General features: G+C 39.2%; 1 protein-coding gene across 1 annotated transcript in view; it reads right to left on the reverse strand.

Moving 5' to 3' along the window:
- Slc30a7 (solute carrier family 30 member 7) overlaps positions 1-17,669 on the reverse strand; it is a 67,680-nt gene that overhangs the window by 45,656 nt on the left and 4,355 nt on the right. The window contains exons 3-5 of the mRNA XM_031375250.1: positions 8,277-8,390; positions 5,241-5,328; positions 4,500-4,626 (exon numbers count right to left, since the gene is read on the reverse strand). Coding sequence (XP_031231110.1) covers positions 4,500-4,626; positions 5,241-5,328; positions 8,277-8,390 — 329 coding nt within the window. The remainder of the gene's footprint in view (positions 1-4,499; positions 4,627-5,240; positions 5,329-8,276; positions 8,391-17,669) is intronic.

The following is a 17,669-nucleotide window of genomic DNA, read 5'->3' on the forward strand; positions in this document are numbered from 1 at the left end:
CCAGTCTCCTAGACTGAGAGGTCTGCTGAACTCCAGGCACCAAGACAGCAGTGGGAAATCCCAGCAGTGAATACGCTGCTACTGTGAGTTCTAGGAACTTCCGGGAAACCTTGGAGGGACAGATTCCACGGGGAACTCTGAAAAGCGGCAGCACACTCCACAGAACCTAAAAGGGTGTGCACAGGCTGTGTGCACGCCTAAGAAAGACCTGAAAAACAAGAAGCTGCCATCCATCTCTCACTGACCCCGAGCAAGCAGGAAATCAAAGTTAGGGCTTCCCCGTAAACTAGGAGGCAGGGTTGGAAGATGCACTTTCTCACAAAGATCCCTCTGCCAAAAGAGGGAGATCTACAAGCAAGTCACTTAAGGAAACTGTCTAAACTCTGAGTGACTGCTATGTGTGCCCACTAGTAAGACAGGAGAAAAACAAAAGAATTTTAGAGTAAAAACTACAAGACAACTCAATAGCCACATGCTACAAGAAGGATGACTTGTCAACCGGTCCAGGGATGGCTGAAAGGAGAAGTAACACAAGAACAAACCACCAGAACCAACCAACTTTAAAGGGGTAGTACAATCTGATACCACAACTCTTAAAATAAGTGATCTCAAGTGTCCATCCCTCATCCAGGAACTAGCCGGCTGACTGAAGATACTTCTGAAAAGGCCCAGAGATGGACTTAGTAGGCAGATTTTTGACCAACTATTATAAACACATTTAATGAGCAAAAAGAAACTGGATCTAAAGACTCACTATCGTTAAGTCACTAACAGTAACAACATAGAGATCATAAAGCCAAATGTAATAGCTCATGCCTATAATTACGCACTCAGGGGCTGAGGCAACAGTCAAAAGTCTGGCATGGGCCAAAAGCAAGGCCTTTTCTCAAAACAACAAAAATATATATGAAGGTGTGCAGAGAGAAGAAGGGGGAAAATTAAATTAAATACCAATGATTCTGGAATTAAAGCAAAATAAAGTAGCCATTCCCAGGACTGAGCAAGAGCTCGGAGCTGTAGAACCTGAGCTCAGCATACAGACAGGTAAACAGAGATCACACTCTCAAAAGCAGACAGAAAGGGAATGAAGAAAATGATTCGGAGTCTCCAGAAAACAAGAGAAAGGCACAAGAGAAACAGGAGCCAGTGGCTAGAAATTACCACAGTTTAATGACTATTATAGTCAAGAACTCCATCAAAGTCCAAATAGCATGTGAGGTCATATCAGACATCACAGTTGATGAAAGCCAAACATGAGAGAGTCTTGAAGATCAGCTTTTCTTGCTTCATAGCTAACATCCATCTGCAGTTCACATACAAATAGAAATTGCAGATTCACAGAGTAGCCCTCAGCGAGACCAGACCGAGGTGGGTCCTCTCCTTGTTCCTGTCCCAGTTAACACCACAGTGTTGCACTGTGAGCAGGATCCAAATGGATCTTTTAGATGTCAGCAAAAGCCTCAGAATGAAGATCTCACCATGCATCCCAGGATGGTCCATAAATAACAATCCTCCTGCCTCAGCCTCCCAATCCCTGGAATTACAGGTTGGGCTCCTACTGTTGAGACATGATGTCAAGGTGACTCAGGGTCTTAACTTAACTTCCACTTCATACACAAGCATGTGGATACATATGCAGAAGAAGGAGAAGAAAGAGGAGGAAAAGAAGAAGAAATAGAAGAAGAAGAAGAAGAAAAAGAGGAAGAGGAAGAGGAAGAGGAAGAAGAGGAGGAGGAGGAGGAGGGAGGAGGAGAAGGAGGAGGAGGAAGAAGAGAAGGGAAGAGGAGGAAGAGGAGGGAGAAGGAGGAAGAGGAAGAGGAAGAGGAGGAGGAGGGAGGAAGAGGAGGAAGAGGAAGAAAAGGAACAAGAGGAGGAGGAGGAGGAGGAGGAAGAAGAGGAAGCAGTAGCAGCAGCAGCAGCAAATAAGCAAGCAAGAGGAACAGCCAAGCTGATATGCAAATAGAACATTGGATGTTCCTCCATATGTCAAATAACACCTTTGTCAACATAACATGGATACACACATGCACACACATACACACACACACACACACACACACACACACACACACACACACACAAATTAAATAAATAATTTTAAAATGAAACAAACAAATGAAAGAAATCCTAAAGGCCAAAAGGCAATGGATAGTTATCAAAATGGTAGTTGTGGGGTGCAGAAATAAAAAATCCTATAATCTACAGAGCTCCCTTTAAAATAAAGAAGTTGAAGTACTCCAGATGAACAAAAGCCTGCTCGCTCAAAATAGTAAAGGGCTTTGGAGGTAAATCAAAGGACACTAAAGAGTAGTTTAAATACACACTAAGAAAAATGGAAACCAGGAAGACAAATACAAAGGCACAGAAAAGATAGTGCCACAAGCCAGTTAGTGTGAAGCTATATTGATGGGTTACAAAGAGGCATTTCAATAGTCGTAGAGGAAGAGGAAGAAGGCAGAAGTACAGCAGGTGGAGTTGGTGGATATGACTGAGCTAACTAAGCATCACAGCTGGATACTGTTGTCTCCAGGCATTCAACATTTTCTTAAGAAAATGATGGAAAATGTTTATTCCTCCTAAGGAAGCAATATCTCAAAGCCACTCATTAGGAAGAATAATATATAAACAGATGGAAGAACAAACTAGGTAGCAAGAAGCCATCAAACCAAATTAAAATATTAAAATGGAGGATTTGGTATCCATGGCCCTGGAAAAGGAAATCCCTGAAACAAAAGGAAAATATACACCCCCCCAACCTCCCCCAAAAAAAGAAAAGAAGAGAAAAAAAGGAAGGCAAAAATTGGACTATATTATACTTTTATTCTGTTGCTATGACAAAATACCCTGAAGAAAGTAGAAAGTGACAGTGATTATGGAGAGAAGGGATTGTTTCAGCTTGCACTGCTAGCTTTCAGTCAAGACAGGGACTTCAAACAGCTATTCTTATCACATCTCCAGGTGAGCCCATTTGCTTGATGCTAAGCTCAGCTTCAGGATCCCTTCTAAGGAATGGTGGCATCGGGTCAGTTACCTACACTGAAACAATCCTCCTCAGGCATGCCCAGTTAATGTACACAACCCTTCATTGAGACTGTCTTCCCAGGAGAATATACATTGTTTCTGTGACAATTAATGTTGACCTTCACAGACTAATCCCTATAGGGATTAATTTGTATACAAACTTAAATACAAGCATCAACTCCGCAAAGTTATATTTACAACACATAAAACAAAGAAAAGTAGCAATACTAAGTAATACTGTAACTTACAAATGGAGTGGGAAAAAACAATAGAGAAGCAGTTATTGTCCAGGAACACATCAACAGATTGTTTCACTTCACTACTAACCAGAGACATGAGAAAACTACAAGCCACCTGTATCAAATTTGAGCAAAACCACTTTAATCTGTAATATCAAAGGTTGATGTGGGTTGGGGAGAAAATTAATACTTCTATCAATTTCTAGAATTGAACTGAATGACAGTCATTTTGGAAGGCAACTTGAAAACTAAAAACATGAATCCACTAAAAGTGTATGTATGTTTTATGAATTCTACTTATACATTAACTCACTGAATTAAAAGAACTAACTGTAGAGTTAGTTAGGAAATGTTAGTTAGTTAGGAAATGGTGTATATCTGAACTGTGCAACATGGCAGCATACTATGCTGCCTGATTTTAGGGTTTTCGTTTGTTTGTTTTAGCTTTTATCTTGCTTTGTGATTGAGAGTTTCTCTCTATGCACCCTAGATAGACGGAAATTCACTATGCAGAAGAGGTAAGCCTGAAGCTAACATTAATTCTCCTGTCTCTGTTTCCCAAGTGCTAGGATTATAGATATCCTGACTTCATGCCATGGAATTTTCTATGGCCATTGACAATGTGAGTTCATTACAATAAAATGATTTTATAAATTAATAAAAGAAAAGTGCAAGGTAGACTAACATCTATCATGGAAGGATCTTGGAAAAACATTATATAGTAAATTACAAATATACACTTCAGTAACTAGCTTTGTGGTTTTCTGATGCCTGTCTTTTAATATGAATTAAAAAATACATAAGGCAGAAGTCTAGAGAGATCCTTACAAACATGATAACAAGGAGCAAAGCTCTGGAAGGCACTGGGATAGAGGACTATGGAGAAGTACAAGGGATGGCTCAAGAAGACATTTCTGAGATCTAGACATCATACTTTTGCACCTTTAAAATTATTAGTTTTCTAGAGTATTTAATGACAGCACAATGCAAGATAGATAGATAGATAGATAAAAAGAAGAAATGGTAACTGGCAAAGCTATCTGTCCCCAAGTCTGAAGACCTGAACTCTCCCAAGTTGTCCTATGACATTCCTGTGCATGTGGTCACAGACACAGACACACACACAGACACACACACACAGACACACACACACACACAGACACAGACACACACAGACACACAGACACACACAAAATAAATGTTAAAAAATGAAGAAACAAATAGTTCTAACCATCATACCAGAGCCATGAGAATGTCCATGACCTCCATGATTGAAAACAAATATTCCTACTAGGTTTACCACAAATCCAAGAACTGAAACAAGCAGCAGTCTCTCGTGGTGGACATCTGGAGGAGCCAATGCTCTCTAGAAAACACACAATACAAGGATCAACACTGATACAATTCTAGATTGAGCAACTGGTGGCATTATGATACATGTTAAAATTTTAGTCATTTTCAGAAGTAAATGAAACTACCTGCCAGAAGTGAGACAACCGAAACTACTCTTCATACGTTGCAGAAAAAGTAAAAATTACTGTTTCCAAACAAAGGTAAATAGGTATACGGATATTTGGTACCAAACTTGTTCCTCTTGCTGTCTATAAGTTCACTAATCTTCACATTTTTCTTCCATTTTCACAAACTGTATACCAAGTATTAAACGTTCACTAGCAAAACTCTTGGGTTCTAGATTTTTTTAAGAAACAATTCCTAAAGGCTCTCATTACCCAGACTGCACCTCTCCTTCTCCTTCTCACTGGCAACACTTCATTCACAGCATCTATAGCTCTACCATTCCCTTGCTTCCTATCTCAAGATCGTTCATATGATGTAAAATTTTCAACTATTTTATGTCCTTCTGTAAACATAAGACAAACCTCAATACAAGATAGTTGGAAAGATCTCTATTAATATTACATCTTTAAAACATTTTCATTGAAAAGTCATTTCCTGACTCTTAACAATTATCTACTATACCTCAACTCCTTCTGAGAAAATAAAGAAAGCAGTGAAGATCAAAAACAGCCCATTGACAAAGCCAGCCAGGACTTCTGCTCTAACATACCTAAGAAAAGCAAGGTCACAGTGAATTACACTTCGTAAAATCCAAATGAATATATACATTTCAGAGATTATACACCATATTATATAATTTTAAGTGCTAGCAAAGTCTTTTTATTTATAGAATACATTTATATAATAATGTAAACCAAATGAGAACATTAATTTACTATGAATGATATTTAATAACAAATGTCACAAAACACAGACATCCAGAAAGCAAAAGGCCTCCTACGTCACCACTGCAAGGGGACAAAGAGGAAGGGCCCAAAGAAAGTAAGAGAAGGTGTCTCAGAAATCTGTTTTAAATAACCTTATTTCCCCTTTTCTGAGAATTCATGTTTTGCTTCCCATCTTATAGCTATGAAGTCTTCAGGAAATGGAGCTCTGACCTCAAGTGAGGCTAAAGCACCCCTGCATCATGGCAGAGACAACTTGAGATTTATGTTTATCTTGTTCTAAGACTAACACATTCAGCCTAAACTTTCATTCATCTATTTTTTAGAATTAACTCTATCTTTACATCAGTCTATGAAACCATTTTAAATGCCCATCCTTTCTCTCTCAGACCAAATGTTTTCTGCTTCCTACTTAGGTGAAGCACTGGAGAAAGATCTCACTGTTCTATATCGCATATTACAGCCATGGAAACAACTTTAACTTTATAGTTTTACATATCTAAGCATTAGTCAAAGTGTGTTTACATCAGCTAGTCCTTCATCAACACTACCAAGCACCAAAACTCCTCTTTCAGATACTGTGTGGAGGCTTCACCTGCAACCCCTGCAGAGGCTGGGCCAGGAGGACTGTAAGGTCTAGGCCAAGTTAGACTATGTAAAGAGTCTATCTTTAATTTTTTTTTTATCTTTTTTTTTTCAGGTTTTTCGAGACAGGGTTTCTCAGCGTAGCCCTGGCTGTCCTGGAACTCGCTCTGTAGACCAGGCTGGCCTCTGCCTCCTGAGTGCTGAGATCAAAGGCACACCCCACCACCACTACATGGCTTTGCTGGTTTTCTAAATGGAATGCTCTACCATAGGGCATTTTCTTTTCTGACAGAAGACTGCTGTATGTAGAGACCCTCTCAGGCTGCCCTGGAACTCACTAAGGAACTACAGCTGGGCTTGAAATGACCTCCAAGTTCTGGAAGCACAATCATATGCAAGCAACCGTGGCAGGTTGAACAAACTTGTCACAGGTCCTCTATCTGGTTACCTTTGAGTTGATCCTATCAAGTTGATGTAACACAATATGAATTTTGCATTCCATTTAAAACAAATATAAGTAAATTAGATTGATGTATTATTCATCAAAGCATGTACTTTTTTGGAGAAAAGTTTACTAAATTCAAATAATATACAGCCAGTTTTCTATAATTTACACTAAAAGACATTTACCTAATAAATCAGTAGGATTATTGTTCACACCAAAGAGCATTTTTATCCTCTTCCTCTAGTCCCATAGCTAATGCTTGACAGAAAGCATCTTCTCTTTAGCTCACTAAATTTTCAGATCAAAGGCAAGACATTTTTTAGGAATCTTGGTTCCTAATTTCTAGGTTGGTAGGTATGTTTCAAGCGTTCTCATAAAGTGCTAGGTTATCTTTAGTTTATTACTGTACCTGGTAGTAGGTTTAAAATGAAGAAGAAAAACTAGACAAATGATCCTAGATGATTATGTTTACCTGAAGGGAGTAAATCTTAGAGTTAAAATGTGTAATTTATGAAAGTGGATTGCCTAAGCAAGCATGTCTCATGCATGAATTTTTCAGCCAAGGCAAATGAGGGCCCAAGGACACCCCAGACTGAAGAGGGGTGGGGCAGAGAGGCCAAAAGGGAGTAGGGAGGACACCCCAGACTGAAGAGGGGTGGGGCAGAGAGGCCAAAAGGGAGTAGGGAGGACACCCCAGACTGAAGAGGGGTAGGGGAGAGAGGCCAAAAGGGAGTAGGGAGGACACCCCAGACTGAAGAGGGGTGGGGGAGAGAGGCCAAAAGGGAGTAGGGAGGGGAAGGAAAGAGTGAGAGTCAGGAGAAATAAGCATGAGGATATGATGCATAAGCAAATGTGACAAACAGACAGACAGACAGGCAGGAGGTGAAGAGCAGACATGAGGAAGCCCTGAGGAAGCCCTGAGGAAAGAGATGAAGCAAGGAGGAGCAGGGAAGGACTTAACATTATGACAAAGGTGGAGACAGATATTAGCTCTCGTCTCTGATAAACAGAATTGTACTTAGAAATGGTCTATGAACTCAAAACAGGAAAATCAGGAAGTTTAAATCAATAATGAAAAACCCATTGCTTCCCCAGTCAGTGGGATGGGAAGCCAATTCTGCTCTAATCTGGATCATCAAAGGTCCTTACATAGTAAGTGGCTGAGTGTGCAAATCAGAGATAAAATCAGCACATATAAGAGCAAAGTTAAAAAGACAAATAAAACCATGTTATGAAATGATTTTAAATAAATAACTGCAAGGTATCTCTTTAGTAAAAGAATAGGAAAAACAGATAGGTTTCATATGATTTTGTCAGGGAAAAAAAAAGGTTATGAGGAAATCCTTATACAGCAACAATATATCCCCTTAATTCTTTTGGTAAAACTAAGGGTTTATTTGCCAAAAAAAAAAAAAGATTCTGTATATAAAAAAAAGTTACATTATACAGTCTGATCATATATTTTTTAAAAACTATTTCTTTTATTTTTGGGATTATAATGTAATTCTTCATCACCCCCTTACTTTTCCTTCTTCCGTATACTTTTAAAACAGGCAAATTTAACCCAGGAAGTTAAAAGGTAACCCCAAGGGAGGTGCATAGGAAGGACTATAAAAAGCCTGAGGCCAGTTTCAAGAGCTCAGATCACACAAGTAAATCCAACTGGTAAGATTTCATGGCTTTAAGAGCTATACATTTTTCGTTGCATCTTAATAGTTCAAGAAACGTATTTTAACGTCTTACCCATAAGAGAAAGCATCATTATCTCTCCACTTTGAAATAACAGAAGCTGCCAATCCGGCCAGTATGGCAGTACTATCAAAAAACATGTGGAAAGAGTCGGAGATCAAGCCTAGGCTGAAAAAGAACAGATATAACGGTGCGTTAGAATTCAAAGCAAACTGTACACTTTTCTCCCTAAGAACTAATGGTCATCTGGAATTCCCCTCTAAGGCAGTATTGAAATGTGACACACAGAAAGATCCTGTTAACTAAAAGCCCAGGGCTGCTGAGAACAGTCAAACAGCCATGTGCTGCTGCACTGCACACTACAGCACAGGAATTGCTCACTGTCCCAGCACAAAGGTCAACACTGCCGAGGTGGGGGAGGCCCTCAATCCTGTGGCAAAGAAGTCTGCTATCATTATGATTTTTAAAGATTTGTTTTAGTTTATATGTATGACTACCTGCATGTATGTATGTGCACCCCATGTGTGCCTCATGCCCATGGAGGCCAGAAGAGACTGTTAGATCCCTAGATACAGAGTTACAGACAGTTGTGAGCTGCCATGTGGGTGCTGGTAACTGAACTTGGGTCTTTGCAAGAGCAGCCAGTGCTCTTAACACTAAGTTGTCTCTTGAGCCCCACATCTGTTAGTAACTGTCCACTCTCAGCTCTCACCATGTGATGCCTTCTCTGTGCTACTAGAAAACCCTTTTACCAGCTGTCAGAACCACGAGCTTAACAAACCTCTATCTTTTTCCTTAAGACTTATTTACTTCTTTTGTATACACCTGCATGCATGCCTGCAGGACTGAAGAGGGCACCAGATCTCATTATAGATGGTTATGAAACACCATGTGGTTGCTGGGAATTGAACTCAGGACCTCTGGAAGAGCAATCAGTGCTTTTAACCTCTGAGCCATCTCTCCAGCATCAAACCTCTATTCTTTATTTAAAAAGAAATAAAGATAGAGAGAAAAAATGAACAAACGAACTTTGACACTCACTGAACCTGAACTGCATCTGATCTAAAGCTGTAGTAGAACTCACAGCATGTCTTCAGCAAGCCTGGGTTACGGCACTAGGAATCTACCAAGACCACAGAGAGACCAGGCTATGGTTCAGGCACAGACTTGCAGAAAGCTGAGAACAGATCAAGTATCATGATCAATCATATAATCAGAGGCTGGAGAGATATGATCAACTATCTAGTACTCTAACGCTTTAAATTTTTTACCAAGCACAGGTCTGTAGGAGCCACAAGTAAACTGAACTGTCGCTTAGTAAAATTCACCATCAAAAACAAATCCCCAGACACAAGCCTAGATCAACTATGGACCACCTTCAAATCCCTACTACAATTAATAGTCAGCAAGGTAAACAGCTGGACTATTTCTGTACATAGCAACTATAAACCTCAGGCTTTATTTTAAATATAATACTCAATATGTAAAAACAATTTGTGACATAAAACAAGCATTATGTGAAATACTTAAAGGATAAGAGAGGAGAAGATGAGGAGTACTATCAAAAACTCAGTCAAGAACTAAGGCAAGCAACAGAATCAGAACCAGAAATGGCCCAGATGTTAGAACTGGCAGAGAGCTTTAAAATAAATATGATTACAGACTAGAGAGACTGCTCAGCAGTTATAAAACATCAGATTAAGTTCTTAGCACCCACAGCAGTTCATAGCTACCTGTAATTCCAGTTCCAGGGGACCCAACACCCTCTTCTGGCCTCTATGTGCACCAGGCATACATTGGTGCACAAAGCACAAATACAAATACAAAAATAATGAATGTGTTAAAGAATACGGTGTGGAGCTGTAGAACATTCATGAACAAAGGGAGAATTTCCATAGACAGAAACTTGACATGAAAGAATCAGATGAAGTAGCTGAGAATTACCCAAAATTCCTGAAAGAAAGTAAATCAATAATCCGGGATAGTTAGTGAGTACCTTGAGAGGAGGGGACAACCTACACACTTTACACAGAGCACCAAAGAAAAAGGGAAAAGAATAAAAGTTGATAGAAAGGGAAAATGATAAGTCATAGATTATTCTTAATGGAAATGATCCAAGGTAGAACATAATATGGCAACATGTTCAAAGACATAAGGAAGAGGTTTGGCTTACTTCTGCTATCTTTAAGGACAACTGAGATTTTTTTTTAAATGGGAAAAATTATCAAAACCAAATGTTTATTCTTTGACAAGATCAAGGAAATTGGCAACATTTATATCAACTGATCCATGAAAAAGACTCAAGCCCCAAGCGTGGGTGAGCCCGTAACCACAGACCACAGAAGTTGAGGAAGCAGTAGAGGCTAGCTGGGCCACACAGTGAGTCCTTATCAAAAAACCAAGGACAACAGAAACATTTTAGCCACTAAAACTCAAGAATAAGGAGGGATGTTGTTGACTGTACAGACCTAAAAGGAATAATAATAAGGAAAGACTATGAATTGTATGCCAATAAACTATCTAAAAACAAGTTCTGAGGTGAAGCATGTCATAAATCTATCTGAAAGTTAATCTGAACCCTATAGTAAGAAAAGATTGACTTAGTTATGTTAAAGCTCACAGTAACAACAACCAACAAAACGCCCCATGCTCACTAAGTCACTAGCATTTTAAAAACATAATTAATCTTTCACAAACACTTGGAAAAAAACAGAAGAGACTACTTCCCTAGTGTAAGACCAGTGTTAGCTTAAGACCAAAGCCAGATGAGCCATCAAGAAAGAAACTGTACCAGTACCTCTTATGAATATGAATCTAAAAACCCTCGACAAGACACCAGGAGATCCAGTAATGCAATTCAAGAGTAAACATAACCTGACAACTGTGACTAAATTCAAGAACTCATGAATGCTTTAATATATGAAAGCCAATCAATGTACCATATGAATAAAGGACAAAATTTCAATATACATTGCATAAAATGTAACATGCCTGGTGATTGAAATACACAACAAATTTAAAATACAAACTTAACTTTCTGTATGACAGCTACAAAACTACATAGCTGATATCATCATTAAATGGCAAAATTCATTAACTAGTTAATTAATAGTGAAAAGCTGTTTTCCCAAGATCAAGAAAATGACAATGATGCCCCTTTTCATTTGTTATTTATCATTTTTACTGGAGAATCTAAACAGTGCAATAAGGTAGGAAATAAAATCAAAGTTCCTCAGAGTAGAAAAAAAATAAATTATGTATATTTAGATGCTATTATCTTATATATAAAAATATTAAATACATAGAAAACTCTGCTTAATGTAACTTTACAGTATAAACATAATCAATATCAAAATAATTTTCATCCTACATGGTAACAAAGAACAAAAGTTAATTAAAAATTTTCCATTTACAACAGCACTCAAAAGACAAAGTAACATTTTGAAGGATAAATTTAACAAATGCTAAAACTTACATACTGAAGACTGTAAAATATTGATGAAATTAAAGGTTGCCTAAATAAATGGGAAAACTTTCATGTTTATATATGTAAAAGACCAACTTTAGTACTTGTAACTGAACCAATGCTTCAGACATTCTAAATATATGCTCTCCACTGAGCTACACCCTATACCCACAAAACAGTCCTCACTAACCTTCATTTTAGAACTAAGCAAAGCTTCATGAAGGTGTGAATCACTTTTGTTTGGGACAGTGGTAATATCTGCACCATTTCAATTTCAGTACATGTGATGCATCAGCAAGAACTCAGAGAATGACACTTCCCCAAATGAGTTACATTTTCAATTTATTACCTATGGAGAAAGTGTCAAGGCAATCTAAATATTCACATTAAAAGAATAGGGGCTAGAGAGGTGGCTCAAAAGTTAAAAATATTTGTTGCTCTCCCAGAAGATCTGGATTCAGTTCCCAGTACCCGCATGGTGGCTTTTAAACACCCATAACTCCAGTTTTAGGGAATTTTTACACCCTCTTTTGCCCTCCACCAGGCAAGCACAAAGTACACATATACACATACAGGCAAAATATTCATACACATAAAAGAATTAACCTAAAATTATTTTCACTAATTTATTTATTCCTTTTACATCATGATCACAGTCTCTTCCCTCCTCTCATCCCTCCCCCTTCATCCATTTCCTCTTCCCGTTCTCCTCAGAGAAGAGGAACCATCCCCCAGCTCCCACCTCAGATATCCAGCCTCCCCAGCACATCAAGTCATCTCAGGACTAAGTGCATCCTCTCCAGTGAGGCCAGACAAGGTAGCCCAGCTAGGAGGAAGGCATGCAAAGGCAGGCAAACAGAGTCAGAGTCAAACACATCCATCCCCTGTTCAATTGTTAGGGAAACCACATGAGCACCAAGCTGCACGTCTGCTATGTATGTGTGTGGGGGGGTGGGGAGGGGCGGGCCTAGGCCCAGACCAGGCATGCTCTTTGACTGATTAACCTAAAAAAAAAGTTTAATTCATATAAAAAAAAGCAATGGTCCTATACAAAACAATAATATTCTTGAAGAAGAGGATCAAAAATGAAGGACTTCTATCTTCCAATTTCAAAAGCTCAGAACTACATTAATCAAAACAGTGGAGGCTGGCATAAAGGCAAACAGAGACCAACTAAACCAAATTTAAGGATCAGAAATAATCACCACATAAGCAGGAGATCAATAAAAAGTGGAATTTTCTAGTTTCTTTGAAGACTCAGTTGTGTCATGTGATGTGTGGAAGATGTTTTGGTGTGAACAGTCACATGGTTTTCTTCTGGAAGCTCCTGGAAAGGGGGCATGTGATATTTTGCTGAAGTGGAAACTTGAGAGGATATGTGATGCTTGCAAAGAGTCTAACTCAACAGTGGAGGATGTTGTGGCACTGGTTCACCTTGCCACTCTTTGCTGGTCTCCGTTGGGTTTTGCTGATGCTGCTCTTCCCTGACAATGCTCTGGCATTGATTTGCCATGCCTTCTTTGCTGATCATTGCTTCTCATGACTTTGTAGATTGAAACACATCAAAGAACTTCTTGTGATATTCCAGCAGTGTTTGCTGCTTCTGCAGACTAAAGCTGATTCACAGAACCTTATGGTTTCTTCTGGACTGAGCTATCACTCACTGCTGATTCATGTGAACTGCTGATGCACTGACAACGAAGATCAGAACTGCCCCAAAGAACTATTTCTAGACAGGCCCAGATCTCCCTTAGCCCTATTAACTCCTCCTTTCCACTACCTCTGGTGGGTGGTGGACTAAAAGGGAGGTTGGAGAACCCTTATTAAAGTAAGTTTTGAAAAATCTAAGCCTACACCAATATACATCTACACTTCAACACCAGGCTTACAGGGGGCCTCACCTTTTGGTTGGTGGCCACCCTGTCAAAGGAAATGGCTGTCATGGTTTCCATCCATCCCACAAAGGGCTCCTTCCACAGCTGCAGGCACAGTGAGTCTCATCAGAGCCACTAAAGCTCAGACCAAGGCCCAAGCTCACTACTGAATCTGCCTTTCTCTTGAAAATTGTCCTCTTTTGCCTGGAGAACTGGGTTTCATCCACCACTGCCTCACTTTCCCTTAGAGTTTTAACTCTTTACTACCCAACTCTTCCTCTGAGTTCCAAGGTTCTGAATCACAGGAAGAGCTTCCTACCACAGACCTGGTCTGTCTTCTCTTTACTTTTGGTTCCCACAGCCCTAAGGAGTGGCAAGCCAACACTTCATCATCCTTTTTTCCCACTTTCCTTTCCAGCTCAGAGGCTAACCCAGACCGGCTAGCCTTATGTCTCTTTCCTGTTATAATTATTTCTTCCTTTCCAAAACCAAGTTTCCTCTAGGCAGCCATCTTGGCCTCAGCTACACATCTCATTAAGTGAATCAGGACACTGTAACTGCTGCTTCAGCAATGGGGCTTACAACTCCCCACACCCAGAGAAACAGAGCCATAACTGGATTCTTTCTGCAGATGTGCTACCCTCATATCCCTTAGCTTAAGCTCAGCAAGAGCGATGCCATCACTCTTCCCAAACTCACCTTTGGACAACTCTGCGAGTGTTAGGAAAATACTTTCCCAGAGGAGACATACCTCCTCCTTATAAGGTGGCAACAACAAATGAAAGTACATTCTACCCAAGCCCAATTTGGGGAACCAATGACTTTATTAGTAATTATAAGAAATAACTAATGATTTATTTATTGCAGACCAGGGGAAAGGGATTACTTGCTCAAGTGTGTGGGTGACCCCAAGGGGGAAAAAAAAATCTCACTCCAGCAAGGATGATGGCTTCCTCATTGCTACATGAAGTCTATATATTCTACAACTCCAGAAATCAGGGTACACAGGAGACCAAGTGATAAGGCAGAGATGAAGATAATGCTTCAGCAAGCCAAAGAAATGTCAAATATTACCAACCAAGCAACTGAAGGTAGAGCAGCTTTTTCCCCAGATAACTTGGAAAACACAGACCCATGGACACCTGGAACTTAAGATTTATACCTCCCAACTAGAAACTCTGTATGTTCATGGTATGTTCGCAGGAAGCCCAGGCAGCTTCTTTTTTCCAGCAAATTTGTTTTCTATACATTCAGTGGATATAAAAGATTGCTTTAAGGGCAAACAAAAAGTAAATCCTGCAGACTATAGCAACAAACTTCTTTTAAATACTTATTTACACAACATGTGAGCACACACATTTGTGATGCTAGGGCTATACCACTGCATTATATTCCCATGGTAGTTTTTAGCATTTAATAAAAAGTAACCCAACTTGAAAAACTACTTCCTCTTCTGAAATGGAAGAGCACCATGTTCTCTTACAGCAGGTGATTTGAAGCCTTTCCTCTGATCCTAGGGCCACCATGTGAAAGTCACTTAGCTACAGATGAGCAGATAAACACACATGAAAAGCCTCCAGTTCTCATTCTATGTAAAAAATACTGGCAGGAAAATGTGAGTTTCATTGCTCACCTTCAGTACTAGCAAGTGTTACTCACTATGAATTCTCATTTGGACTGTACAGCACAGAGTTCTTTAATACATAAAGGAAGGGACTAGTAAGATGATTCAGGAGGGAAAGGCTTGACATCAAGCCTGAAGACCCATGTTGTTCAAGGCTCAGGACCCACAAGGTAGAAATAGAGAACCGACTCCCACAGGATATCCTCTGGTCTCTACATGTCCACCAAGACATATGCATGTGCACACATACCAAATAAAATGGAATAAAGACGTTTAAAAAATAAAAAGCAAGTAAAACATAAAAGTGGCATAGATATTACCTAAGATTATGGATTTGCACATGAAGTAAAATGTAATAAGGAAAAAACAAGTTCCTATAATCAGCATACTTGTTTTGGGTTCCTCTTTAAACAGTAATCTCCTTTTAACAGTGTTATGATATGTTTTTATGTGACTCCTTAAAGACATTTTAATGAGGGAGATCTCCTGTAGCATGAAGGAGAAATGCCAACATTTAAGTAAAACAGAACGTGAACAGACATTACAAGAAGCCACACATGGTTCGCACCTGTAGGCTTGCCTGAAGTGAGAGTAACCCTATTAGTAAGTCTAGCCTGGCTACTTAATGAGTACTAGGCTATCCTAGGCTACAGTGTTTTGCTGTCTACAAAGAACAGAAAAGGAAGAAGGTAGGAGGGGTAGGGGAGGGAGGAAAGGGAAGGAAACGTTTGAAAAGGATTTTATTTAACACTAGGAGTGGTAGCATGTATCTATAATCTGGCATTGGGATGTTCGAGACTGGCCTAGTTTAAGACCAGCTTTTAAAAAAGAAAGGAAAAACAAAAACAAGCAAACAAAAAAAGATCCACTTGTGAAAATAAAGGCAGAAGGAAAAACCTATCAATTTTAAGAGATCTTCCCATATCAGCCAAACAAACACTCTATATAGATGTTATCTAGCTTCTTCTCTATATAGTTTAAAAAGAATGTATAATAAAGGACACGTGAACATTTAGAAACTGTTTAGGGGTGACTCTTATTGTCAAAGAGTCAGCACTGAGCAAATATGGAAGCCTGGCCCTCGTATCTGCTTGGGTCACAGAGACAGAACAGGTAAGACAGAGCCTAGGTTATAAAGATGGGTGATGGGCTCATGAGGGCCACCATACTATTTACATCTGCTTAAGATTTTTCCATTATAAAACCTTTTCAAAAGGTCTACTGGTAATTGTGCTAATAGTCTATTCAAAGTGGTTGTTACATATTAACTCACATTTAAAGACAAGGGGTTATTGTGAATCACAAACCCCTGCCCAGCTAAATTTCATGATGTGAAATAAGAGGGCTAAGAATACATTTATTATCAAGATATTAGAAAAGTAGACTGGCAGTGATTCTTTCTCAAAATATAAGGTGGGAAGTGACAGAGGAAGTTATTAAATTCAAATTCTGACCATCACAGGTACGCTCACACACATGTGCACTCAAACACATAAGCATATACGAACACACTTAAAAAACAGGGAAGAAAATTAGAATCCTGATTATAAGTAAAGTTAATAAACTAATGAACTATAGTGAAATAACTTCCAACTCCATGTCATTCTATGATCCTTAATGTTCTTCAAAATGAAACATTTATCTGAGTTTTTAAGGAGAAAAGTAAAACTACAAGCAAATTCATTGCCAGTCGTAGCACCACAGCTGCTTAAGCTGTTGTCACACAGAAAGAGAAAGCTTGAAAAAGGCTATAATACCTTTAAATTTTAATAGAAAAATATGTAATTAACAAGTACATTTTTCACTAAGGAATTACTCTACAAGGATCTTCTAGATACATTCCATAAAACAGGACCAAATAAACCCCTACCCCTTAAGCATTTCTAGGGCAAATATTCATTAAAGCAGAAACAATCAGCCTTTACAGTTTGTTTTATGAGCTTCTTCAGTTTCTAAGTGAGACTATTTCCAATGGCTGTAGTAGATGATATAATTGAAATCCTTAAATAGATGGTGAAGCCAATGTGTAGCAGGGGAGCGTGGAAACACAGAAAGCCAAACACAGTGGCTCACTAGAATACAGGGGGGTGGGGGGGCCTTACAACCCAGAGCAAAGGAGCTGGAGGCCTCGCTGTAACTTTGGAAAGAAGAAAACTAAAACTCTACCCCTCCACTTCCTGTGTCAAGTGGGTTTATCTCTCTCCAGTACATACCTACTTTCTTCCTCAGTAACAAAGCCTTGGCTTGTGCCAGTCTACATGGTTTCATGGACTAAACCACATTGCTTCTAGACATGACCATGTGATCAGTGTGAGGGACAGCATAATGTGTTAGCACCCAGATAAATCCATGAGACAATATGTACTTTTTTTGCCTCTTTCTCTCTATGCTACAGGCATTGTGGGGGGAGCTCGACCAACCACCTTGGGAAAGGTACTGTCTCTTCAAACAATTATTGGGTTTGTTGTTGTTGTTTTTTTTTT

The sequence above is a fragment of the Mastomys coucha genome, unplaced genomic scaffold (assembly GCF_008632895.1).
Source record: "Mastomys coucha isolate ucsf_1 unplaced genomic scaffold, UCSF_Mcou_1 pScaffold16, whole genome shotgun sequence".
Taxonomy (NCBI): domain Eukaryota; kingdom Metazoa; phylum Chordata; class Mammalia; order Rodentia; family Muridae; genus Mastomys; species Mastomys coucha.